General features: G+C 44.5%; 1 protein-coding gene across 4 annotated transcripts in view; it reads left to right on the plus strand.

The window, feature by feature from the left end:
* The first annotated feature begins 659 nt into the window (after window positions 1-659).
* TRAPPC9 (trafficking protein particle complex subunit 9) overlaps window positions 660-22,308 on the plus strand; it is a 518,256-nt gene continuing 496,607 nt past the window's right edge. For all 4 annotated transcript variants that reach the window (XM_082318004.1, XM_082318003.1, XM_082318001.1 and 1 more), the window contains exons 1-4: window positions 660-714; window positions 2,263-2,863; window positions 14,347-14,492; window positions 21,615-21,743. In XM_082318004.1, coding sequence (XP_082174130.1) covers window positions 2,280-2,863; window positions 14,347-14,492; window positions 21,615-21,743 — 859 coding nt within the window. In that variant the 5' untranslated portion in view covers window positions 660-714; window positions 2,263-2,279. The remainder of the gene's footprint in view (window positions 715-2,262; window positions 2,864-14,346; window positions 14,493-21,614; window positions 21,744-22,308) is intronic.

The following is a 22,308-nucleotide window of genomic DNA, read 5'->3' on the forward strand; positions in this document are numbered from 1 at the left end:
GAGCAGGGGGGCAGAATCCCCTCCCTCGCCCCGCTGCCCACGCTGCGGGGGATGCAGCCCAGGAGACGCTTGGCTTGCTGGGCTGCGAGAGCACGTTGCCGGCTCACATCCAGTCTTTCATCCACCAGTACCCCCAAGTCCTTCTCCTCAGGGCTGCTCTCAACCCCTTCGTCCCCCAGCCTGTACTGATATTGGGGATTGCCCTGACGCAGGTGTAGGACCTTGCACTTGGCCTCACTGAACTTCATGAAATTCCCATATTGTCCATTAGAAAAGCACCCTGACCCTCACACGAGGCTCACGCTTCCCATAGTCCTCAGGATTTTTGCCCTTTAAGCTACAGGACGCCAAAAGACCGATGCCAGGATTTGGAAATGCTAGGACGGCTCACTTTTGGCCGCTACGAAGCGTTAGAGCCCCTGAAGTTTTCAGTTACGCGGCAGGAAGGCCTGTTGGCAGCTGGGATTCACCCGCCGGTTGATGCTCGTTCCTTTCCACGAACGCCGCTTCGCGGTCTCGCCTTCACAGACACAGGCAGAGGCTCCGCGGGCAGCGGAGCGGCGCGCGCCGGCACCGCCGCCTTTGCGCATGCACCGCCCTCCCCCGGCGGGGCGGGCTGCGAGCGCCCGGTGCCGTCAGTTCCGCCGCGCCCCGCCCCTGCCCGCCCCGCGCGTCCGGCAGCAGGAGCAGGCGGGGGCGGCCCCTGTCCCGGCTGTGAGTGCCTCCCCCCCGCGTTACCCACCCGAGAGCCCAGGCGCCCGCTCCCCTCCACCCTGCCCGAGAGACTCAGCCCCTGCCCGCTGCCGCTCCCCTGGGCCTCCCCGCTCCTCACGCTGCCCCTCAGCCCCCTTCCTCACAGGGCTGCGGGGCGGGTGTACCTGCCGCCGCGCCGCCTCGGGGCTCGTCTCTTGTTTTAACATTTTATTTCTTTCCCCCCGCTAAACTTCGCCGCGCCCAGCGTGGGGATCTGCCTGGAGAGAGGGGAACGGGGGAAGCGGAGCGGCCGGGGAGGCGGTGTCCCGGCAGAGCGGTGCCGCGGGGCGAAGCCCTCGCACCGCCCCCCCCCCCTTCCCGCCCGGCCGCTGCGGCGGGACGCGGCCTCCCGGCGGGACGGGCGGCGGGGGCAGGGCGCTGCTCTGCTGCCTGCGCCGCCGCCGGCGGGGCCGCGCCTGCGGCTGACGCTGGGAGCAGGGCGAGGGGAGGGAGCGGGGGGTTCCCCGGGCGGGGCTCGGCGCTGCCGGTAGGTCTGAGGAGCCCCCCCTCCCCGTCAAACGGCGGCCTGCCTGCCACCTGTGCTCCCGGGCTCAAAACCCTTTTTCTTCGTTCTGTGTGGTAAAACCAAGTAGTGTCGGTCTAAAGTTGTGCTGCGTTTTTTTTTTTTTTTTTGTTTTTTGTTTTTTTTTTTTTTTGGGGGGGTGTGTGTGTGTTTTTCGTTGTTTTTTTTTTGTCTTTTTGTTTGTTTGTTTTGTTGTATGTACGTTTTAGAGGATGCTTTGGAGCCGAAATCCACCAAGGGATCTGCGTGGCCCGGCAGTTCTCACGAGGAGATGTGAGGGCTTAGCTATGCGCGTCTTCATTTAAGACACAGCTGCAGAACAGTCATCAATTTTAGATAGCTCAGGGAAGAAGGAATTCTAAATATTTAAATATAAAAGCAGAAAACATTGCCTGGGCCTTCTGATGAACCTGCATGTGTTTTGAGAAAATAATAACTTCACTTTTTCTCAAAAATAAGTGTTCTGATTTTCCTCTGCCTGGCCACATACGAGCACTGACAGCTGCGTAAAGTTTGGTCATTCCGATTTGGTCATCCCACCTCACACAATTTTCTGTATTTCCCCAAGGCGTGTTGTGGAGACGGACTGGAGAGCCTGAGTCTCAGAGGACGTCTCTTCTGAGGTGGTGCTTCAGCGAGCATTTAGTCTGGGGCTGTGGTAGGGAGAGACTGTGCTGCCCCGTGTCTTAGGTTGGCTTGTGTAGCTGCACAGTGAATGGGAAACTGATTTGGTTGAAAAAAACCCTAATTTCTAAATTTTTGTTTGTGGCTCTACTGATACGTGACTAAGAACGCTCCTTGTGCACGGTGTAACTTTGTCAGTAGGCTGCACAACTGAAGATTTAGTAAAATGATGAAAGAACGTATTAGTATTGTAGCACATGTATACAGGATGCAGGAGGGTTTAGCATCAAAGTCCTGGTTTGATTCAGCAGCCATGTGTACTTCTGAATGTTAAAAAATAATACACGTTTTTCTTTTACTAGCCCTCAGTTGATGCAAAATGAGTGTTCCTGACTACATGCAGTGTGCTGAGGATCATCAGACTCTCCTGGTTGTGGTTCAGCCGATTGGCATTGTACCTGAAGAGAGCTTTTTCAGGATCTACAAGCGAATTTCAGCAGTGAGTCAAGTTAACGTGCGTGACTCTCAGCGTGTGTTGTATATCCGCTATAGGCACCATTATCCCCCAGAGAACAATGAATGGGGGGATTTTCAAACACACCGGAAAGTTGTGGGGCTGATAACTATTACGGACTGTTCTTCTGCAAAGGACTGGCCTCAGACTTTTGAAAAATTCCATCTTCAGAAGGAAATGTATGGTTCTACTCTCTATGATTCCCGGTTGTTTGTCTTTGGGCTTCAAGGAGAGATTGCGGAGCAGCCCCGCACAGATGTGGCGTTTTATCCCAGTTATGATGAATGTGAAACTGTGGAGAAGAGAATAGAAGATTTTATCGAATCCCTCTTCATAGTGTTGGAGTCTAAGCGGCTTGACAGAGCCACTGATAAGTCTGGAGACAAGATCCCGCTCCTCTGTGTTCCTTTTGAGAAGAAGGATTTTGTAGGTCTGGACACCGATAGTAGGTAAGCAGCTATTTTTGTCAGCTCACAGGTCTTTAAAAAACATGTGGCAATTGCTTGCCTTTAGAATAAGCCTATTAGAAAGGACAAAGCGGACTTTGTTACAACAAAGGTCGTGCCCCTATCTTATTGTGTATGTCTGCTGTAATTTAAGATAATGTTTTGATGTTTTGAATTTATGTATGTAGGTATATATATATTTAATTTATGAAGCTAATCAAACAGTAGGAAGAAGTCACAGGAGAGGTTTGGCAGATTCTGCTATAAAGAGACTTTTTGCTGGAAAGCTTCAAATGGTTTATAGATATACAGTATTAATAAAGAAATTCAACTACCATTGATGAAAAATAATTTTATATTATGTTGAGTAGTATTTGACTAATCCTACTTATTGTGTTTTTTTTTTTTTTTCCCTAAGCCTCTGTCTACTTTTTCATCCTGTGAAATAGTGACCATTTATTTTGGTGACGAAGTTCAGCATCTTTCCCTGTCTTTCATTTTTATTTAATTATTTGATATTCTTGACCAGTCTTGTTTTGCTACCATTCTTCTCACAACTGTTCTCCTTGGTTTTGACTATGTTATAGTTTGGGTTTTGTTGTTTGTTTTTTTTCACATCTTTTCTTTGTAATCATTTGCATGCTCAGCTTTCAGATTTGAGTGTTACATAGTTCTTGTATTGGGGATTAGTAATTCTGGCTTGCTAGCTACAGGTGGGTGCAAAATGTGTTTGACTCCACTGTTTGCAGTCAAATCCAAAGGACAGAAGCAATCATCTTCCTTTTGTCTTGGAAAAGATAGAAGTGTGGAAGCCCTATCAAAATACACAGTATGCACAGGAATAGTATCTTTTGCATCCGTCTTGTACTACTAGGGATGCCAGCAGTGGTTATTGTGTGTAAAAGCTCAGCGGTATCCAGGCTGGGCTGTCCGGAGCTGTCCAGGCAGGTTTGCAAAGGCTGCTGCTGATGTTAATCAGCTCTGGCTGCATAATTAGTCCTAGCCTTAGAATCTCTGTATAGGGATGTGATATACTGGAAGAAAGTATTCTAAGTTTCTCATTAGTTTGAAGCCCAGCATTAAATTCTCTCTGGTCGCTCGAAGGGCCAACAGTACCTTTCTCCCCTGCTCCCGGTCCTCTTTGCTGGTGAACAAAGTTGAACTTGCTCTGACTTGCTTATCCAATGTTACTCCCTACTCGAGCTACTCCTTCAGTGTTGTGGTTAATCCCCACACTATTCGACTTTCATTAGCAGTGTAAATTATTATGTTATTGTTTTTTGTACGCTGCGTGGGTGGTAAAGTTTTGTAGACTAGATGAGCCCTTTTAGAATCTCAGCTTTAATTACTCAGTTTGGGTGAATTTTAGTTGAATGTAATCACCAAGATTTCCTGTTCTGATTAGCTAAGAAAACGACGGGTTTTGGCCAAGAATCTCAAAATCAGAATTAAGGATGCTGTTCAACTGTGTCTTCTAAATAGCATGCTTCCAAATGGTACTTTGGGAGTCAGTTCCTTACATAAATTACTTATTTATGAGCAGTGGCTGTGTTGTAGCTAGTGGCTGAATATTTCCTGTGAAGTTCTGAACTGGTGGGGCGCTCGAATAACAGGTAGTATGTTTGTCCACACGTATCCAAGAAGATATTTTATGCTGTTGCACTGATGAGTTGAAACAGATTTAGTGTGATGCTTGAATTCTTTGCAAAATGGAAGGTGTATGACCCTGGTTCTGTAAACATACAGGTTTATACAGAGTTAATCACTGGTTCAGATATGCACACAACCTTCCTGGGTAGTTTGAATACCAAATAATCTTTCAGTAAGTCTAGATCAATGGATGTATTTTAAATGTTTGCTGCAGTCAACTGCTCAAAGAAAAGGTGTTAAATATTCTGATCTTCCCCTTTCAGTTCAATAGTAAGAAAGTTTTTCAGCTTAATTTTGCTGTGGATTTAGTACTTCTGATTGTCTTAAAACTTAAGGTTTATATATGGATAGCATAAGCAAGCTGAGTTAAAAGATCTTTATATTCAGTTCAGTATTTTGCATGGCTGAGTAAGGAAATACTCTAAATGCCTGGACTTTGTTTTTTATATTTTTGAGTTTTGTACCAGGAGGGAGAAGCGCATGTAATCCTGAGTAAACATTAGAAAAGGAGTTGTCCTTGACTGAATTAGAAATACATGGCCATAGTGTACCTGAGCTTCTCTGCACAGGCACCTTTCATGTAGCATGCTGCATCTTTGCTTCCGTGTTCTACATAGCAGAAATTCAGGACCATGAAATGTCATTGAACTAAGATCAGTTTATTGAACTAACCTACACTTTCAAACCTAAGTCTTTAGATGTGAAATGGTAGTATATCGTGTTTTATTACTTTGGTTGCAGTAAATGGTTTTTATTGTAGCGTGTTCTCTTTTGCAGTGACAGATTCCCTAGTTAAGGGGAAAGCATCGCATTAAATTGTAAGAGGGACACGCAGGGCTATAAAGGACCTTATTCAGCTGAGTCCCGTTCTGTCTTAGCAAGATGCAATGTTGTATAATTCTGTCCAGGGAGGGGTAAAGGTTGTTTGAATGCACGGAGCGCATATGAGAACGTCTGGTAAAGTAACTCTTGCTACGTTGTTGGTTTTGAGTCCGTTGGCATAATAAGTTTAAAGAATGAAATAAAAAAAGGATGATGTTATTGAGATATTGAGGCAAATGAGACAGCTTTTTCTAGAATAGGTGGCAATTCTCAAGGGTTAAACGCAAAGAATGTCCCCTTACTCTTTTTTTGTTTTTTAAGGTACCTTCTGTCTTTTTTTAAAATTTTTTTGTATATCCTGACCTCCCAGTCATTAAAAAGCACAAATATTCTATATTAAATCGATGGAAGAGAAGGCACACTCTCTGTGCTTTTAACAGAGAGTATATGTCTTTGTTGCTGTAGCTGTAGATGTCTACTTAGGCTGAATAAGCATATATTTTCTTGTAACTTCTAAAATTGAAGTTAAATTTCAGTGTGTAGCAAACGTCTCGTTAGATGTACAGTGCAGCTGTAACCTTGAGCTAATGAACTGGGTCCATATATTGAGTGAAAATACGTTAAGAAGTTACATGGGACATAGTAATTATGATCACATGATTAGAAGACTAATTAAAAGTACTGAACTTTTTTTGTCTCTTAAAAGAGACTTTTCTCCAAGCAATTTATTGTAAAATACTAGGGGGTTAATACTTATGTTATGATCAGGACTAGATACATAGAACTGATCTTCTCTCTCACCCAATTAGTAAGACTAGCATTAATTTTGGTTGCATAATAATTGCAATATGATTGTCTTCTTTTAAGATGCAGAGTTTATAAATTAGGGAGATGGATTATTATGCTGCATTTCAAATAAGATAATTCTCGGAAAAAGTGGAGCTGATCTTTGCAAGTTGTTTGTATAATGAGCAGAAGAGACAACATTCCCAGAACTCTTACTGAGATGACAATATACACAAACCCACTATATTATTTGTGTAGAAGAATTTTTTTTTTGGGTGGTAGAAAACTTTATGTATGAAAAATAGTGGGATTAAGTCCTAAGAAGTTTTGAAGAAAGATTGTCCTGTGAAATAGAAGTTGTGGGACTGGGAGTCTGTCCTTGGTTTAATTCCTAGAGCACTCAGCCAATAGGTGATCTTGGCAAATCTGTTAATTTTTCTTTCTGTTTTTTTCATCTGTAAGTTAGGTAAAATATTTATGTGGTCACAGGGCTGCTGAGGATAATTGAAAAAGTTTCTGAAATCAGTTGCACTTGATAGTGACTTGTAGAGGCTGGGAGACTGATGGAAAAGAATGGAAATTCATGTTCTCATGATGATACAAAGGTCCTACAAACTTGAAACTAGGAAACATACTTGCCAGAAATACCAAAAATCCCATTTGTTTATTTTTTAATTTTATTTCTGTTTTCAGCTGAAACAAATAAACATACTCATGTATGATTATAAATCTACTTGGATAAGTTCATTTTAATGTTGTTTACATCAGTTTGTGTCTTAGGTTCTTTCTTTAATACTGGTAAGGCATCCATTTAATGCTATTGAGCGATGAGAAAGTAGGGCTCTATTTATAGACGTGTCTTGCCCTACACAGTATCGTAGATGGGATTTGTTCACTGATTTATCAAAGTTTATGGTATCTCAGTATGTGTATGTGGCTGTTAATTTTCTTTCTGTTCTCTGTCTTTCTAATTTTTGTTTTGTTCCTTCCCTTTTTTTTCCCTTCTTCTCTCATACTGCCCTGTGAGTTTGTTGTTGGGTCTAAAAAGGTAGGCTGTGATTGCGTATATTTGAAAATAGTTAGCTTTCTTCCATGTACTGCCTTTCCACTCCGCCTTCATTGCATATTTTAGTGTTGCTTTTTATATTTATTTTTCAGTACACACAAAAATAATTGCTGCCTGGAGCCTTACTACTGTCGTTGACCCCTTTTGGCGCATTTGGCAATTATATTTGGTAGCAATGCTGAATTGTTTTGTAGGACACACATAATTTGCTTAGGCGGCTGCTGGCCTCTGGAATTTGCTTTATTTTTTAAACTCCAAAGCCATGAAGCTGTTGCTGCCTGTGTTTGGTTTCCAAATTCAAAAGTTCTGGCAGTCAATCAAATGCCGTAGCTGTGTCTTTTAAGTCTGGATAATGTTATGATTGGTGGTATCTATAGTTCTGCATGCTAATTGGAATTAGCGGAATTTGATGGAAATTTTTGTTGAAGCATTTTGCATGAATACTTTTGCAAATTTATTTTGCATGTTTCTTGTTTTTAAATTTAGCCACTTTGAAATTTTGAGGATCCAGAAATTCCTTCCAACCTGTTGCTGGATGGTTTGTAGCAAAAATAAATTCTGTCTTGAAATATTGTTCTGAATTTTCCATAAAATTATCCTAGGATCCTAGAAAAGAGCTGGGGATGAAGGGGTAAAGCATGTATCGTATATAGCAAATGAGGTAGAAATGGAAACGGGGTCGAGTAGTGCCTTTTGGTTCCTGGAACAGGTTTATTGTCCTCCAGTTTGAAGTAGTAGTAGTGGTCACTGATGGTAATGATTGTGGTTATTATTTTGAAGAGAACATAAAGAGTGTGTTACGTACCAAATTAACGGAACTGACTTTAGAGAATAAGATTTTTAAACTAGTTTTGTAGTCAACTGTATGTGTACGTGTGTCGAGGAGAGGACCTTCTGAAGAGGAGTTTGGATGACTTATGGAGTATTCCACGGGTGGTCACGCATTATCTGGTATTGCCTTCCTTGAGGATGTTTCTGGGTGCATCACACTCCGGAAGGGGTTTGCGGTGTGTCTTTGGATGAGACTTGGGTGTGTCTTTGAAACGTAATGTCTTAAATGATCTTCTAGAGGCAAAATAAATAAAAACAGCTCTTAGTAGTAGGGTACTGCAAGGAGCTGACCTGGAAAAAGGTTGCCATCTTACGCTAGAAAAAGTAGCGGTTAATTTATGTGGCCTTCCTGTCATCAAATAGATCAGGATTAAGCAGTAGAGAGCCAAAATAATTAAACAGTGTTTTAATAAAACATAAATTTAAACAAGATATCTATAAGCTTCTCACTTTCAGCGTTGTGGCCTTCTTCAGGTAAAGCTGTGAAGCAAAACTGGCTAGGTATTAAAATGAATAATCATAGTTTTATGCTGATATATATATGCACATATGTGATTTTTTTTCCATTAAATTTGCACTCCAGTATGCATTGAAGAAACCATCAGTCACTTAGACATGCTTTTAATGACCTGATATTGCAGATACTCAATTTTTTGTGAAACAGGCTTCCCAAATACGAAGTAAATTAAGTTTTGCTGTCTGCGGAGAGTGGGTTTCATTTCAATGAAATCTTTGCCTTTTGTCTTTTTGGACATACTTGCAGTAATTGCAGGGTGGGGGGGAAGCCTGAGTTCATTGTATTTAATCACAAGCGCTAAATTAAGACACAGTTTATACATTTGTACAGTGCAAACTTACTCTATAATTAGTGAGAAAATGTTTTCCAGGCGGAGAGTGAAGGCTTGCAGGGACTGTAGGAGATAGATCCGTTCTTGGCACTGCATTTAAGAGCCTAAAAGTAGGTGGAATGAATTCAGTCTTTGAATAATTAATAGTAAATTTCTTCATCACCAGGAATAAGTTATCTGTTTGTTTATAAATAAGGAGAGTTTCTAAAAGACAAGTGTTTTGTATGAACAATGTTTATTGATGTCTAAGTGAATAATTGCATTCAAACTCTGCATATATTGCCATATGCATAAATCTGCAGCAAAATTAGGTGTTGGTTAGGAAGAGCTGTTGCTGAGGCAGTACGATGGAAACAACGCCGGTATTAGGTTCTGATTTAGGAGTCTGGCACCATCTCTTTTCTTTTTGCTGTATGACTCATATTTATGAACATAATCGTATGCAATCTGGAAAAACACTTAAAAACTAGAGTTTTGAGAGAATAGGAAATGTAGTTTGTCCATAAACATAGAGATTACTTGAAGGTGTAGAGAGAGGAAATTTGAAGTGTTAGCATCTTTGAAAGGAATTATAGCTGTGTAAGGGAACAACGATTCTCCAATTCCACTATTTATTCTGTGTAAAAAAAAAAAAAAAAAGAAAAAGGTTAAAAGCAACATAACACTTAAAATCTTAATTTCAATAACACTTAAAATCTTAATTTCGTTCTGGAATGCAGAGATTAGTAAAACCTGACTTGTAAACAATTTACACTCTTCTATACAATATTGATTCAAGATTACAAAGTAACTTTTTGATGGAGGTATTTCTCTATAACCCAGAGCTCAGACTGAAATCTTGGTAGGATTTGGTCCCCTTCCGTAGTTCGTGCAGAGCAGCTTTAGTTTTCACTTTGAATTTTCTTGCCTTTTTTCTTAGAAATCTGTAAAGTACATACTTGTTGAAAAATAAAAAGTAGGAAATGTTGCAATTTCTTGACATATCTGATAGATAAAGAGCAACAGTCATCTTGTAGTTAGCTTCATTTAATGTCGTCATCTTCACATCAGTTGTGAATATGATGTGATAGATCAGAAAAGTGGGAACATTTATATAGGAGTTATTTGTAACTTTTTAGATGGAGAGGAGCAATAGGAGACATGCTTCGTGTCTCCTTTTATAATTTCCAGTTTTTCTTTTGAACAATGACACTGGTTCTGATTACTTTTCTATTTAATTTTTATAAGGACATTGTATGCACTTCCATATATCTTCTCTTTTTAAATATCTGTCCTCCATCCATATAAATCAGTTACTTTCTCTTCACCTTCTTGATGAACTATTCTTTTTCTGAACTAACTACAAGGAATAAGACATTATTTGGTGGCTGAACGCAGTGGTTATCCTTTGGACTTGATGCTTCTCTTTGGTGTAAAAAACCCAACCCAAACCAAGAATCTCAAAAGCAAACAAACCAGTAACATGTAATTGTTACTGTAACAGTAACATGTAATTGTTTTTATTATTACCATTTCTCCTAGCCTTTCTGCCTTAAAATCTAAAGGAAATAAATATACTTATTCCTACCCTTATACTTCATATGTTCTGTGCCCCTTTTACTTTTTTTCCCCCACATTACAGACAGCCTGTTCAGATGTGTTATGAGAGATTATTTCAGTCGCACTTTAATTGATCTCTAGGGTTCTCTGGGAAGTTCTTTGCTGGAAAAAACCCACCACCCCAAACCCCATTTCATTCCATAACTGTGGCATTTCCTCTGATATTCAAGTCTTGCTCTAGCGTATGAGAGTTCAGCATCTGGAGAATGGATGTTTTCATGGGTTTTTTTAAGTTGTTAGGTTCAAATATGCTAGGTAATTTTTTAAACGATATTCTGTTGGACTTAGTAGATGTAGTGATCCTTTTTCAATTAAACTAAAAGCTAAAAATGTAAAACTATGACAGTCAATCCGAGATGGTTCTTTGTATTTTTGGAAACCCCTTTTAACCAGATTCTTTGGAGATACTTCATGTATACAATAAAGAATGACATCTACAGCAATTCTTTTAATTAACATTTCATTCTCAGGTAACATTTATTTTAGTTTAAACCATCCAAAGAAAAAAGATTTTGTTTTTTTTTTTCCTTTGGCGTGAAGTTTGGACAATGAGATTTTATGCCTTTGTTAGAACAAAAGGATATACTATTGGAGTAATGTAGATAAGTGAATAAAATAGATATCTAAGTTGACGTTTATTTTTTCTCTAAGAAAACAATTTTATAAGGTAGACCAAAGACATTCTTGCTAGGGAATACTTTTGCAGGAGGGAGAACAGGAGAATTGCTGATGGACTCAGGAGAGCTGCATTGCTCTGAACTGGGACTTAAATCATGAGGTGCTTTCAAAGTCTAGTGTGTCTTACTTTGCATCTGTTACATTCTTTAGCTGCAACTTCCTAAAAAAATTTAAATAGTAAGGTTAGTGCCTTTATCGCATGGATTTGCGCTGAAGTTGCCTTTTCAGTTGTACCAAAGTGTCTGTTCAGTGAAGTCCTACTGAAAATAGTAGCCTTGGCTATTAATTTTGTTTGGGAAAGGAAAGAACTTCACCATTTATTTTAATATGTAAAAAAACGAGTAGCAAGAGAAACCCTGTCAGTTCTTGCCTGAAGTGATAGTGGTCTTTCACTAATCATCCCTTTAAAAGAAAAACATACCTGTTTTGGGACCGTGACATTTCTAAAAGGATAGTATTTCTTCACAAACATAAGCAACTCTTTACAAACCGTGGGAAGCCAACGCCGGCAGCAGCAGTAGGAGCAACGGTTGCTGCGCGCTGAGAGGAGTGCGAAGCCGTCCAGCAGCGTGAGGCCTCCAGGGAATGAGCCGGGCTCGTCCGGCTCTGCTCTGAGGTTGGCAGAAGCACGGTGGTAGAGACCAGGCGAGGGCTGCGCTCCACAGCGGCCAGGACCCAGCTACCTCAGCGGGCAAGCCCGGGGTGAGGGGAGGCAGGCACCCGGACGGAGCTTGCTGTCAGGGCAGCTGCAGAGGCTGCAGCCCTGCCTGCTGGGCGGAGGAGCGGGGAAGCTCCACCTGCGCAAGCTGGGCTCTGCTGGGGTCACTCGGGCAGCGGGTGGAGGAGCTGCAGGAGGAGGTTCGCAGGCTAGGCTGTATTCGGGAGGGGGTGAACAAGAAACAGAGCGTTGTTTGAGACTTTGCAAGCAGTACGAGGGCCCTGTGGCACTGACCTACAGAGACCACGGGGCAAAGAGCTGCACCAGCGAACTGGCAGCGCCTTGGAGCAGGAGGCACCATGGTCTCTCATGACCCAGAGGAACAGGCTATCCCTTCGCTCCCCTTCCTCTTATGTGTCAACCAGCAACAGATAGGAAGCCTTGGCAGCGGACAAAACCCATGAGCAAAATTCACAGGGAGAAGCTGCACGAGCAGCGCAGAGTAAAAGCTGCAAAAGGACGCGGCGAGGGCTAGCAGTGGGTGAGGGGCACCCGCTGGTCTGGCATACAGTCCAGGGAGGTTTGCTGCTTGCCAGGAGCCAGGATCTGGGATGGCACAGAGAGACAGCTGCCACAGCTGGTTAAAAGCACAGACTGCTGTCCCCTACTTCTTTTCCATGTGGGCACCAATGACACGGGAAAGCAAAACCTGGGCAAGATCAAGCAGGAGTTCAGGGCCCTGGGGGCACAAGTAAAGGCTGTGGGTGCCCAAGTGATCTTCTCCTTTGTCTTTTCAGTCAGAGATCGGGGTGCAGGCAGGAGTCGATGCATCGTGCAGGTCAATACCTGGCTTCACGCCTGGTGTTGTCACCAGGGTTTTGGTTTCAGTGATCACGGGTAGATTTTTGATGAATACAGCCTACTGAGGAGAGGTAGGCTCCACCTCTCAAGAAGAGGCATGAGAATCTTTGCTAGCAGATTGGCTGACTTCATGAATCGTGCTTTAAACTAATGAACTTGGGGTGGTAGTGTCCACAACTGTGACACATGCATATTCATAAGCAACAGGGTAGATGAGTACACCTACGAGAGTAGTTAAGAATGCTCCCCAACCCTCTCCAAAGGCAAGAATCCTAAGTTCAGCCACCTCGAGTGCATGCCTACCAATGCAAGTAATCTGGGCAACAAAAAGGAGGAACTGGAGCTCCCTGCCCAGTCTGAGAGTTATGGTGTCATAGGAACCACAGAAGCATGGTGGGAGTACTCACATGACTGGGAGATCACAGTGGATCACAAGCTCTTTCAGAAAGATAGGAAGGGGAGGAGAGGGGATGGAGTTGCACTTCATGTGAAAGAGAAATTTGAATGTATGGAACTGAGATATGGAGACCATGAAAGTTCTATCGAATGCCTTTGGATCAAGATTAGAGGGATCATCACCAAGGTGCATCTTATGTCAGTATCTGTTACCAACCTCCCAATCAGGATGACAAGGCTGACGAAACCTTACTTTGGCTACTTACGGAAGTCTCAGGCCAACAGAATCTGCTTCTCATGGGTGACTTCAATTACATGGATGTTTGTTGGGAAGGCAACACAGCGGTGCACAAGTTGTCCATCAGTTTCCTGGAATGCACTGAGGACTGCTTCCTGCTATAGGTGCTGGACCGGCCGACTAGGAGCAGGGCAGTGCTAGGTTTACTGCTTGGAAACCAAGAAGATGTGCTTGATAACGTAACTACCAATGGCAGCCTTGGATACAGCAACAACAACATTGTGGCGTTTAAGATCCTGCTGAGCACTCTGAAAACCAGTAGAAGGACAAAGACCCTGGATTTTAGAAGAGCCAACTTCAGAGCCCAGGTACAAGGGATTCCATGGGAAGCATCCATGGATGGCAAAGGAACTTGTAAGTCCTGGGAGTTATTCAAGGACAGCCTCCTGGAAGCACAAGAACAGTCCATTCCCTACCGAGGGAAAAGAAGGTGGCAGAACAAGAGACCACCCTGGCTTAACAGTGAGCTTTTGAGTGTACCTAAAAGCAAGAAAGAAGCATACCAGCTATGGAAAGGCAGCCAAATACCCATTGAGGACTACAAGAACCTTGCTTTTGGAGGTTTTCAAGATGCAACTGGACAGGGTGCTAGATAATCTCATCTGGTCTCCCTTTCCCATGAAAGGTTGGACCAGATGATCTTTCGAGGTCCCTTCCAACCTGGGCAATTCTATGATTCTGTTTTATTTCATTCGTGACAAGGCTATTAAGGTGCTCTGAAGTGCAGTCTTTTAACTTTGTGACTATCTGCGTAAATGCCATGTAGCCAAAATACATGGTGCATTGCTTTTTTTCAATATATCTTCAAATTGTTGGTTCTTTTTCTTTTGCATATTATGCTGGTTAGAATTCATACTGGATGTTTGCTCAGAGAAAGAGAGTAAATTAATGTTAATATTCTGTTAAGGAAGACAGAAAATTGGCTTTAGGTGTTTATTACCTCAAATAAGCATTTCCTGTAAATAACTCTACATTGTACCTTTTATTTTGCAGACACTATAAGAAGCGTTGTCAAGGCCGGATGCGGAAACACGTTGGCGACCTGTGTTTACAAGCTGGCATGTTACAAGATTCCTTGGTGCATTATCACATGGCAGTGGAACTTCTGCGGTCTGTGAATGACTTTCTGTGGCTTGGAGGTAGGATTAAGTGGTGATAGTGAATCAAATAATTAGTTGCTAAAACCCAGTAAATCAAACTATCTTCTATAACTTTCCTTCTGCATTGTGAAAAGTAGAAATGATTTTGGTGACCGAAATCTGAATACCAGCTGTGACTAAGAATTAAGCCAAAATAAAAATTAATTAATAAGACACGAGAAAGAAACGGGTTTAAGAAAACCTGCTACATAAAATGTGTTACTGTAGTAAAGCATGTACTTAAAAAAAATTCTGCATCTGACTTTTTAATGATTCTTTGGAAAGTGTTTGTTTTTTTTCAGTGGATTGCACAGATGTTTTAAAAATTTTTCCTGTGGGTATCTACTATGGACTGTTAGGAAAATATTTTTGCCTTTACATCTACCAAAGCCACAAGTGTTTAACTTCCACTGGCATAACTTCATTCCTTTCACATTAGGACCTAGGCTTCACTTCTCCTGCCTTTTCCTTCATCCTTTCCTTTTCTTTTTTTCATTCCTGCTTTTCTCTATTTATTGGATAGACAAGTGATCTTTGAGCACAATTTCTGCTTCTCAATTTCATACCCTTTCAGGACAGTCGCTGTCTCCAGTCCTGCTTTTAGCTTTCTCATTCTACTTGGAAATCCATTTAGCTTCCTGATGGCTCTGTAGGTTATATATTATGAAAACCATAACACCTTCTGACCTTCCACTTCTTTCCTTCTACTCTTCCAAAAGATTAAATGGCTCAGGATTCTTCAAGCAGGAAAGGAGAACTTTTCTCTTTGTGCAGAGCATGAAAATATTTTAAGGCCCATCTGTTGGACTACCAAATTATACTTCTAGACTCATAGAATAATTTGGATTGGAAGGGACCTCTGGAGGTCCCCAAGTGTGATCTGCTCATATCACATCCAGTTAGGTCAAGCTGCTCAGGGACCTGTCCAGTTGAGTTTTAGCTATATTTAAGAATGGAAGTTCTACAATCTAACATTTTGCTGCTTGTAGTTTGAAAAAACATAAATTGTTCCTACATTAAAGCAGAATTTCCTGTGTCAATTTGCATTGACCCTCATCCAATAATGGCACCTCTGAGAAACATCTGACTCCATCTCTTCTGTACCTTCCCACTGGGTGTTTAGAGACAGCAACAAGATCGTCCCTTAGCCTCTTGTTCTTTAAGGCTGAACAAACCCAGTTCTCTCTGCTTCTCGTATGTCACGGGCTCCAGCGCCCTGACCATTTTGATGGCCTTCCACTGGACTTGCTTTGGGATGTTAATGTCTTTCTAGTACTGGGGAGCCCAAAGCTGGATGCATTGCTCCAAATGTGGTCTCTCAGATGCAGAATAGATGGAAATAATAATTCTCTTCACTTGCTGGCTGCACTGTGGCTGTTACAGCCCAGTATGCAGTTGGCCATCTTTGTTGCAAGGGCCTACTACTAACTGCTGTTAACTTATTGTCCACCAGGACCTCCAGGTCCTTTTCTGCAAAGCTGCTTTCTAGCCAGTCAGCTTCCGGGCTGCGCTGCTGCATAGGCTTATCCTGTCTGAGGTGCATGAGCCTTTCTTGAACTGCATGAGGCTTCTGTCAGCCCATATCTCCAGCCTGTCAAGTTCTCTCTGCATTGAAGGCCTGCCCTACTGTTCCCCCCAATTTGGTATCACCCAGGAATTTTCTGGGAGTGCTCTATGCAATCATCCAGGCTGTTAATGAAGACATCAGAGTGTTGTCCCCAGTATTCATCCCTGAGGGACACCATTAGTAATGGGCAACCATTTGGACTTTGTACTGCCTGTCATAGAATCGTAGAATGGTTTGGGTTGGAAGGGACCTTAAAGATCATCCGGTTCCAACCCTGCTGCCATGGGCAGGGACACCTTCCACTAGACCAGGTTGCTCAAAGCCCCATCCAACCTGGCCTTGAACACTTCCCAGGAGGGGGCATCCACAGCTTCTCTGGGCAGCCTGTTGCTGGGCTTCGCCACCCTCACAGTGAAGAATTTCTTCCTAATATCTAATCTAAATCTACCCTCTTTCAGTTTAAAGCCATTCCCCCTTGTCCTGTCACTACAGGCCTTTGCAAAAAGTCCCTCTCCAGCTTTCTTGTAGGCCCCCTTCAGGTACTGGAAGGCTGCTATAAGGTCTCCCCAGAGCCTTCCCTTCTCCAGGTTAAACAACCCCATCTCTCTCAGCCTCTCTTCATAGGAGAGGTGCTCCAGCCCTCGGATCATCATCATGACTCTCCTCTGGACTCACTCCAAGAGGTCCATCTCCTTCTTATGTTGGGGGCCCCAGAGCTGGATGCAGTGCTCCAGGTGGGTTTTCAAGAGAGCAGAGTAGAGGGGCAGAATCACCTCCCTTGACCTGCTGGCCACGCTGCTTTTGATGCAGCCCAGGATACGGTTGGCTTTCTGGGCTGCAAGTGCACATTGCTGGGTCATGTTGAGCTTCTCATCAACCAGCACGCCCAAGTCCTTCTCCTCAGGACTGCTCTCAATCCATTCTCTGCCCAGCCTGTATTTGTGCTTGGGATTGCCCCGACCCATGTGCAGGACCTTGCACTTGGCCTCGTTGAACTTCATGAGGTTTGCATGGGCCCACCTCTCCAGCCTTCCAGGGTCCCTCTGGATGGCATCCTTTCCCTCCAGCCTGTCAACCACACCGCACAGCTTGGTGTCGTTGGCAAACTTGCTGAGGGTGCACTCAATTCCACTGTCCATGTCGCCGACGAAGATGTTAAACAGCGCTGGTCCCAATACCAACCCCTGAGGAATGCCACTCATCACTGATCTTCACTTGGACATTGAGCCATTGACCACAACTCTTCGAGTGTGACCATCCAGCCAATTCCTTATCCATCGAGTGGTTCATCCGTCAAATCCATGTCTCTCCAATTTAGAGACAAGGATGTCATGCGGGACAGTGTCAAATGCTTTGCACAAATCCAGGTAGATGACGTCAGTCGTTTTTCCCTTATCCACCAATGCTATTACCCCATTGTAGATGGCCACCAAATTTGTCAGGCACAATTTGCCCTTAGTGAAGCCATGTTGGCTGTCACCAATCACCTCTGTTTTCCATGTGCCTTAGCATAGTTTCCAGGAGGATCTGCTCCATGATCTTGCTGGGTACAGAGGTGAGACTGACTGGCCTGTAGTTCCCCGGGTCTTCCTTTTTTTTCTCCTTTTTAAAAATGGGGGTTATGTTTCGCCTTTTCCAGTCACTGGAAACTTTACCAGTCTGCCACAAGTTCTCAAATGTCAGAGAATCATAGAATGGTTTGGGTTGGAAGGGACCTTAAAGATCATCTGGTTCCAACCCTGGATAGTGGCTTAGCAACTTCATCTGCCAGTTTCCTCAGGACCCACGGATGCATCTCATCAGGTCCCATGGACCTGTGCACCTTCAGGTTCCTTAAATGGTCTTGAATGTGATCTTCTCTAACAGTGGGCAGTTCTTCATTCTCCCAGTCCCTGCCTTTGCCTTCTGCGACTTGGGCAGTGTGGCTAGAGCACTTGCCGGTACAGACAGGCAAAAAAGTCGTTGACTACCTCAGCCTTTGTATCCCAGGTAACCAGGTCTCCCGTTACCTTCTGGAGAGGGCCCACATTTTCCCTAGCCTTTCTTTTATCACTGATGTACCTATAGAAGCTTTTCTTGTTGCCCTTGACGTCCCTGGCCAGATGTAATTCTGTCAGGGCTTTAGCTTTTCTAACCTGATCCCTGGCTGCTTGGACAATTTCTCTGCATTCCTCCCAGGCTACCTGTCCTTGCTTCTGGCCTCTGTAGGCTTCCTTTTTGTGTTGGAGTCTGTCCAGGAGCTCCTTGTTCATCCATGCAGGCCTCCTGGTGTTTTTGCCTGACTTCCTCTTTGTTGGGATGCATCGCTCCTGAGCTTGGAGGAGGTGAACCTTGAATATTAACCAGCTTTCCTGGGCCCCTCTTCCCTCCAGGGCTTTATCCCATGGTACTCTACCGACCGGATTCCTGCAGAGGCCAAAGTCTGCTCTCCTGAAGTCCAGGGTAGTGAGCTTGCTGTGTGCCCTTCTCGGTGCCCTAAGGATCTTGAACTCCACGATTTTATGGTCACTGCAGCTTCACATTCCCCACCAGTCACTCCTTGTTGGTGAGAACAAGCATAGCACCTCTCCTTTCTGGCTCCTCTGTCACTTGGAGAAGGAAGTTATCATCAATGCATTCTAGGAACCTCCTGGACTCCTTATGCCCTGCTGTGTTGTCCCTCCAACTGATACCGGGGTGGTCGAAGTCCCCCATGAGGACCAGGGCTTGTGAACGCGAGGCTGCTACTGTCTGTCTATAGAGGGCCTCATCTGCTCCGTCTTCCTGGTTGGGTGGCCTGTAGCAGACCCTCACTATAATGCCACCTGTCCCTGCCCTGCCTTTAATCCTGACCCATAAGCTCTCCGTCAGCTCCTCATCCATCCCCAGGCGGAGCTCCATGCCCTCCAGCTGGTCATTGACATAGAGGGTGACACTCCCTCCTCATCTCCCCTGCCTGTCCTTCCTAAAGGGCCTGCATCCTTCCATTCCAACAGTCCAGTCATAGGAGCCATCCCACCATGTCTCCGTGACGCCAATAAGACCATAGCCCTGCAGGCGTGCGCACGTCTCTAACTCCTCTTGTTTATTCTCCGTGCTACTACGTGCGTTTGCATAGAGGCATTAAAGCTGGGCCCCCGATGAAGCTGACTCAATGGCTGGAGTAGCTGGAATTCCTTTGTGCTGCTCTTCATGTGCTCTCCTGCTGACCTGTGATCCTTCTCCAGGCTCTGGGCGTCTATTGCTGGCACTGGCATCAAAGTTGTAGGAAGGGGGATGGATTGAGGTTCCCCTCCCCTGGCAACTTTAGTTTAAAGCCGTCTTCACCAGCTTGGCAAGCCTGTGACCGAAGATGCTCTTCAGCTGCTCTGACAGATGGACCCCATCAGCCCTCAGCAGACCAGGTTTCTCAAAGTGACTGCCATGGCCTAAGTAGCTGAACCTCTGGCTGTGGCACCAGTTCTGTAACCATTTGTTGATTCGACTGGCCCTTTCAAACCCTTCCCTTTGACTGGGAGGATTGATGAGAAAGCTGCCTGCACTCCAGAGTCCCTTACTGCTGCTCCCAGGGCTCTTGGAAGTAATCCTTCTTGATGCTCCTCAGACCGCTCTTGGCTGTATCGCTGGTGCCCACATGAAACAACAGCAGCGGATAATAGTCAGTGGACTGTATGAGGCTTGGTAGTCTCTCTGTGACATCCCTGATACGAGCCCCTGGTGAGCAGCAAACCTCTCAAGAGAGTGCATCAGGTCAGCAAATGGCTGCCTCTGTACCTCTCAGAAGAGAGTCGTCTACTACTATCACCCATCGCCTTTTGTTAATTGTGCTGGTTGTCGTACAGGGAGCAGATCGGGCTGCCTTACTCAGCTCCAGCGTCTCTCCTGGTGTGGTGGGTCTTTCCTCTTTAGTCTGCAGGGTGGTGAAGCGGTTCTGCAAGGGCACCTCAGGCTTCGGGGGAAGTCTCTTTCTCCTGCTGGTTCTTGCTGTTGCAACCATCCATTCTTCTGCATTATTGGCCCCCCTCCCTTCTGTGTGTGCCAGTGGGTGAGTTTGTGGCTGTTTGGCTGTGGGCCCACTGCAGACTGTGCTTGGAACCAGCTATCTGACTCCTTCTCAGCCTCCCTGATGTTATGCAGCCTTCTCACCACCTCCTATGGCTCAGCTACTGTATGGCTGCTGTAGGAGGTCCTCCACCTGGGCACACCTTTTGCAGGCAGCTCTGCTGCCTGTCCCTGCCCCAGGAGAAAGGTCTAGGTGCTTCCTGCAGTCTGAGGTCTGCACTGCAGCCTCTCCCTTCAGCAGCTCCACCTGGGCGGGGGCATTGGCCACCGCTGGGGTGGGTGGTGCAAACCCCCCAGCCGGAGCTGCAGCCTTTGCTCTCAGATGAGTGCCCACCATTCTGCCTTGAGGGTCAGGTAGGATGAGTGCCCTTGACCTGTGCCGATGGTCACAGAACGGTGCCTGGTGGCTGGGTTATGTGTACTTGAAGTCTTCTACCTGTTTGCAGCGCTCCTGGTCGCTCAGGCTCCCTGGGGCTGCCTCTTGTGGGAGTGGGGGGTGGCCACTGTTACTCCTGTCCCTGTCCACACCTTGTCAGCCATTCTTGTGAGAGCTGACGGATCCCTGTGCTCCTTTGGGTTTTTCCTGGTTCAGGAAACCCACCTGGACATCACGATCCCCGGCTCTACTATGGAACGCATCTGCACCGGAGTTGATTGCCTCTGTGAGAGACTGTTGGTGGCGGTTACACCGCATCTAAATCTGCTGCCGTTAGTCCTGGCCCTGCAAGGATCACAATCCTTTGAGCCTGGCTGCCCAGCCTATTTTCCACCTACTTGATAGGCCAGCTGTCCAAATCTTATCTCATCAGTTTGGCTATAAGCATGCTACGGGAGACCACGTCTAAAGGTCTTGTGAAAGTCAAAATATACAACATCTGCTGCTGGTCCTTTGTCCACTGAGCTAATCATCTCGTCATAGGAGGCAGTGAGGCTGCCAAGGACTGATTTATCCTCAGTAAATCAATCTGTGCTGTTCCCAGTCACCGTCTTGTCCTTCATGTGCTTGGAAATGGCTTCTAGAAGGACTTCTTTATAGCCTTTCCAGGGAGCTGATGTTGATCTGCCTGTAGACCCCTGGTACTTCCTTCTTGAAGAAGGGTATGATGTTTCTCTTTGTCCAGTCATTAAAAACCTCCCCCAATAGGCGTGATCTGTTGGAGGTAGTAAGAGAGTGGTCTCACATTGGTCAGCTTTCCTGGCATCCGTGGATGCACCTTACCTGGTTTTGTGGATTTGCATCCAATTGGATTAAGTGCTTTGTACGTCCGTCTTCCTCTGCTGTGGCTAGTGCGTACTCCTCCAGACTCTGCTAGTAGTCTGGGGGACCTGGGAGGTCTGAGGGTAAACCTTATCAGTGAAAACAGATAAAAAGGCCATTGAGTATCTCAGGCTTTTCCATGACCTTTGTTGCTAGGTGTCCAATTTGAGACATACTTTGTGTAAATAGACTTTATTACATGAGACTTCACTTCTTGCAAGTATCTCTCCTAATCTCTTGGCTTTTTTCTTTCCAGCTGCTCTTGAGGGGTTATGCTCAGCATCAGTCATCTATCATTATCCCGGTGGTACTGGAGGTAAAGTTGGATCTCGCAGGGCACAAGGAGGGTCTTTTTCTGCTGAGGCAGGCAACAGGCACAGACCAGGTAAGGACGGGATTTTGTTTTTATTCTGTTTGCCACCACGGAACATCTGAAAACTTCCTCCCTACTTCCTAACTGTAAAATTATACCGGTGACAGGATAAACTGGAGGGGTGGGTGGGGAGGGGAGAGCTGTATTTCTTTTTAAGATTTTTACATGAACGACTTTTCTACTGCTTTGGTATTAATGTCAACGTGTGCTTTGGATAGAGTTGCAAAGCTTTTGATCTCTTAATCTGATTGTTAATAGTGTCTGTGTTAGTTTGAATTTTGCTGGAGGAGATGCAGACAGTTTTCATGAAGTACCTATGATGTGGCCGAGCTGTACATATTAAGAAGAATAAGTTAGGTGTGTTTATTAGAGGTGTTTTGCTATTCTAAAGTCAACATTTAATAAATAGATTTGGTTAACTAAATACCAATAAACCAACATAATTTCTAAGATTTAGTATGCTTTTTGTAAACTCTCAGATTGCATGACTAATATGATGATTGTATTAATACTGGTATGATAGACAATCTTTGAGAAATGGCCTGCTTAAACTATTTTAGGAATTATTAGGAGAGTA

Source organism: Platalea leucorodia, assembly GCF_965183815.1.
Source record: "Platalea leucorodia genome assembly, chromosome: 1".
Taxonomy (NCBI): domain Eukaryota; kingdom Metazoa; phylum Chordata; class Aves; order Pelecaniformes; family Threskiornithidae; genus Platalea; species Platalea leucorodia.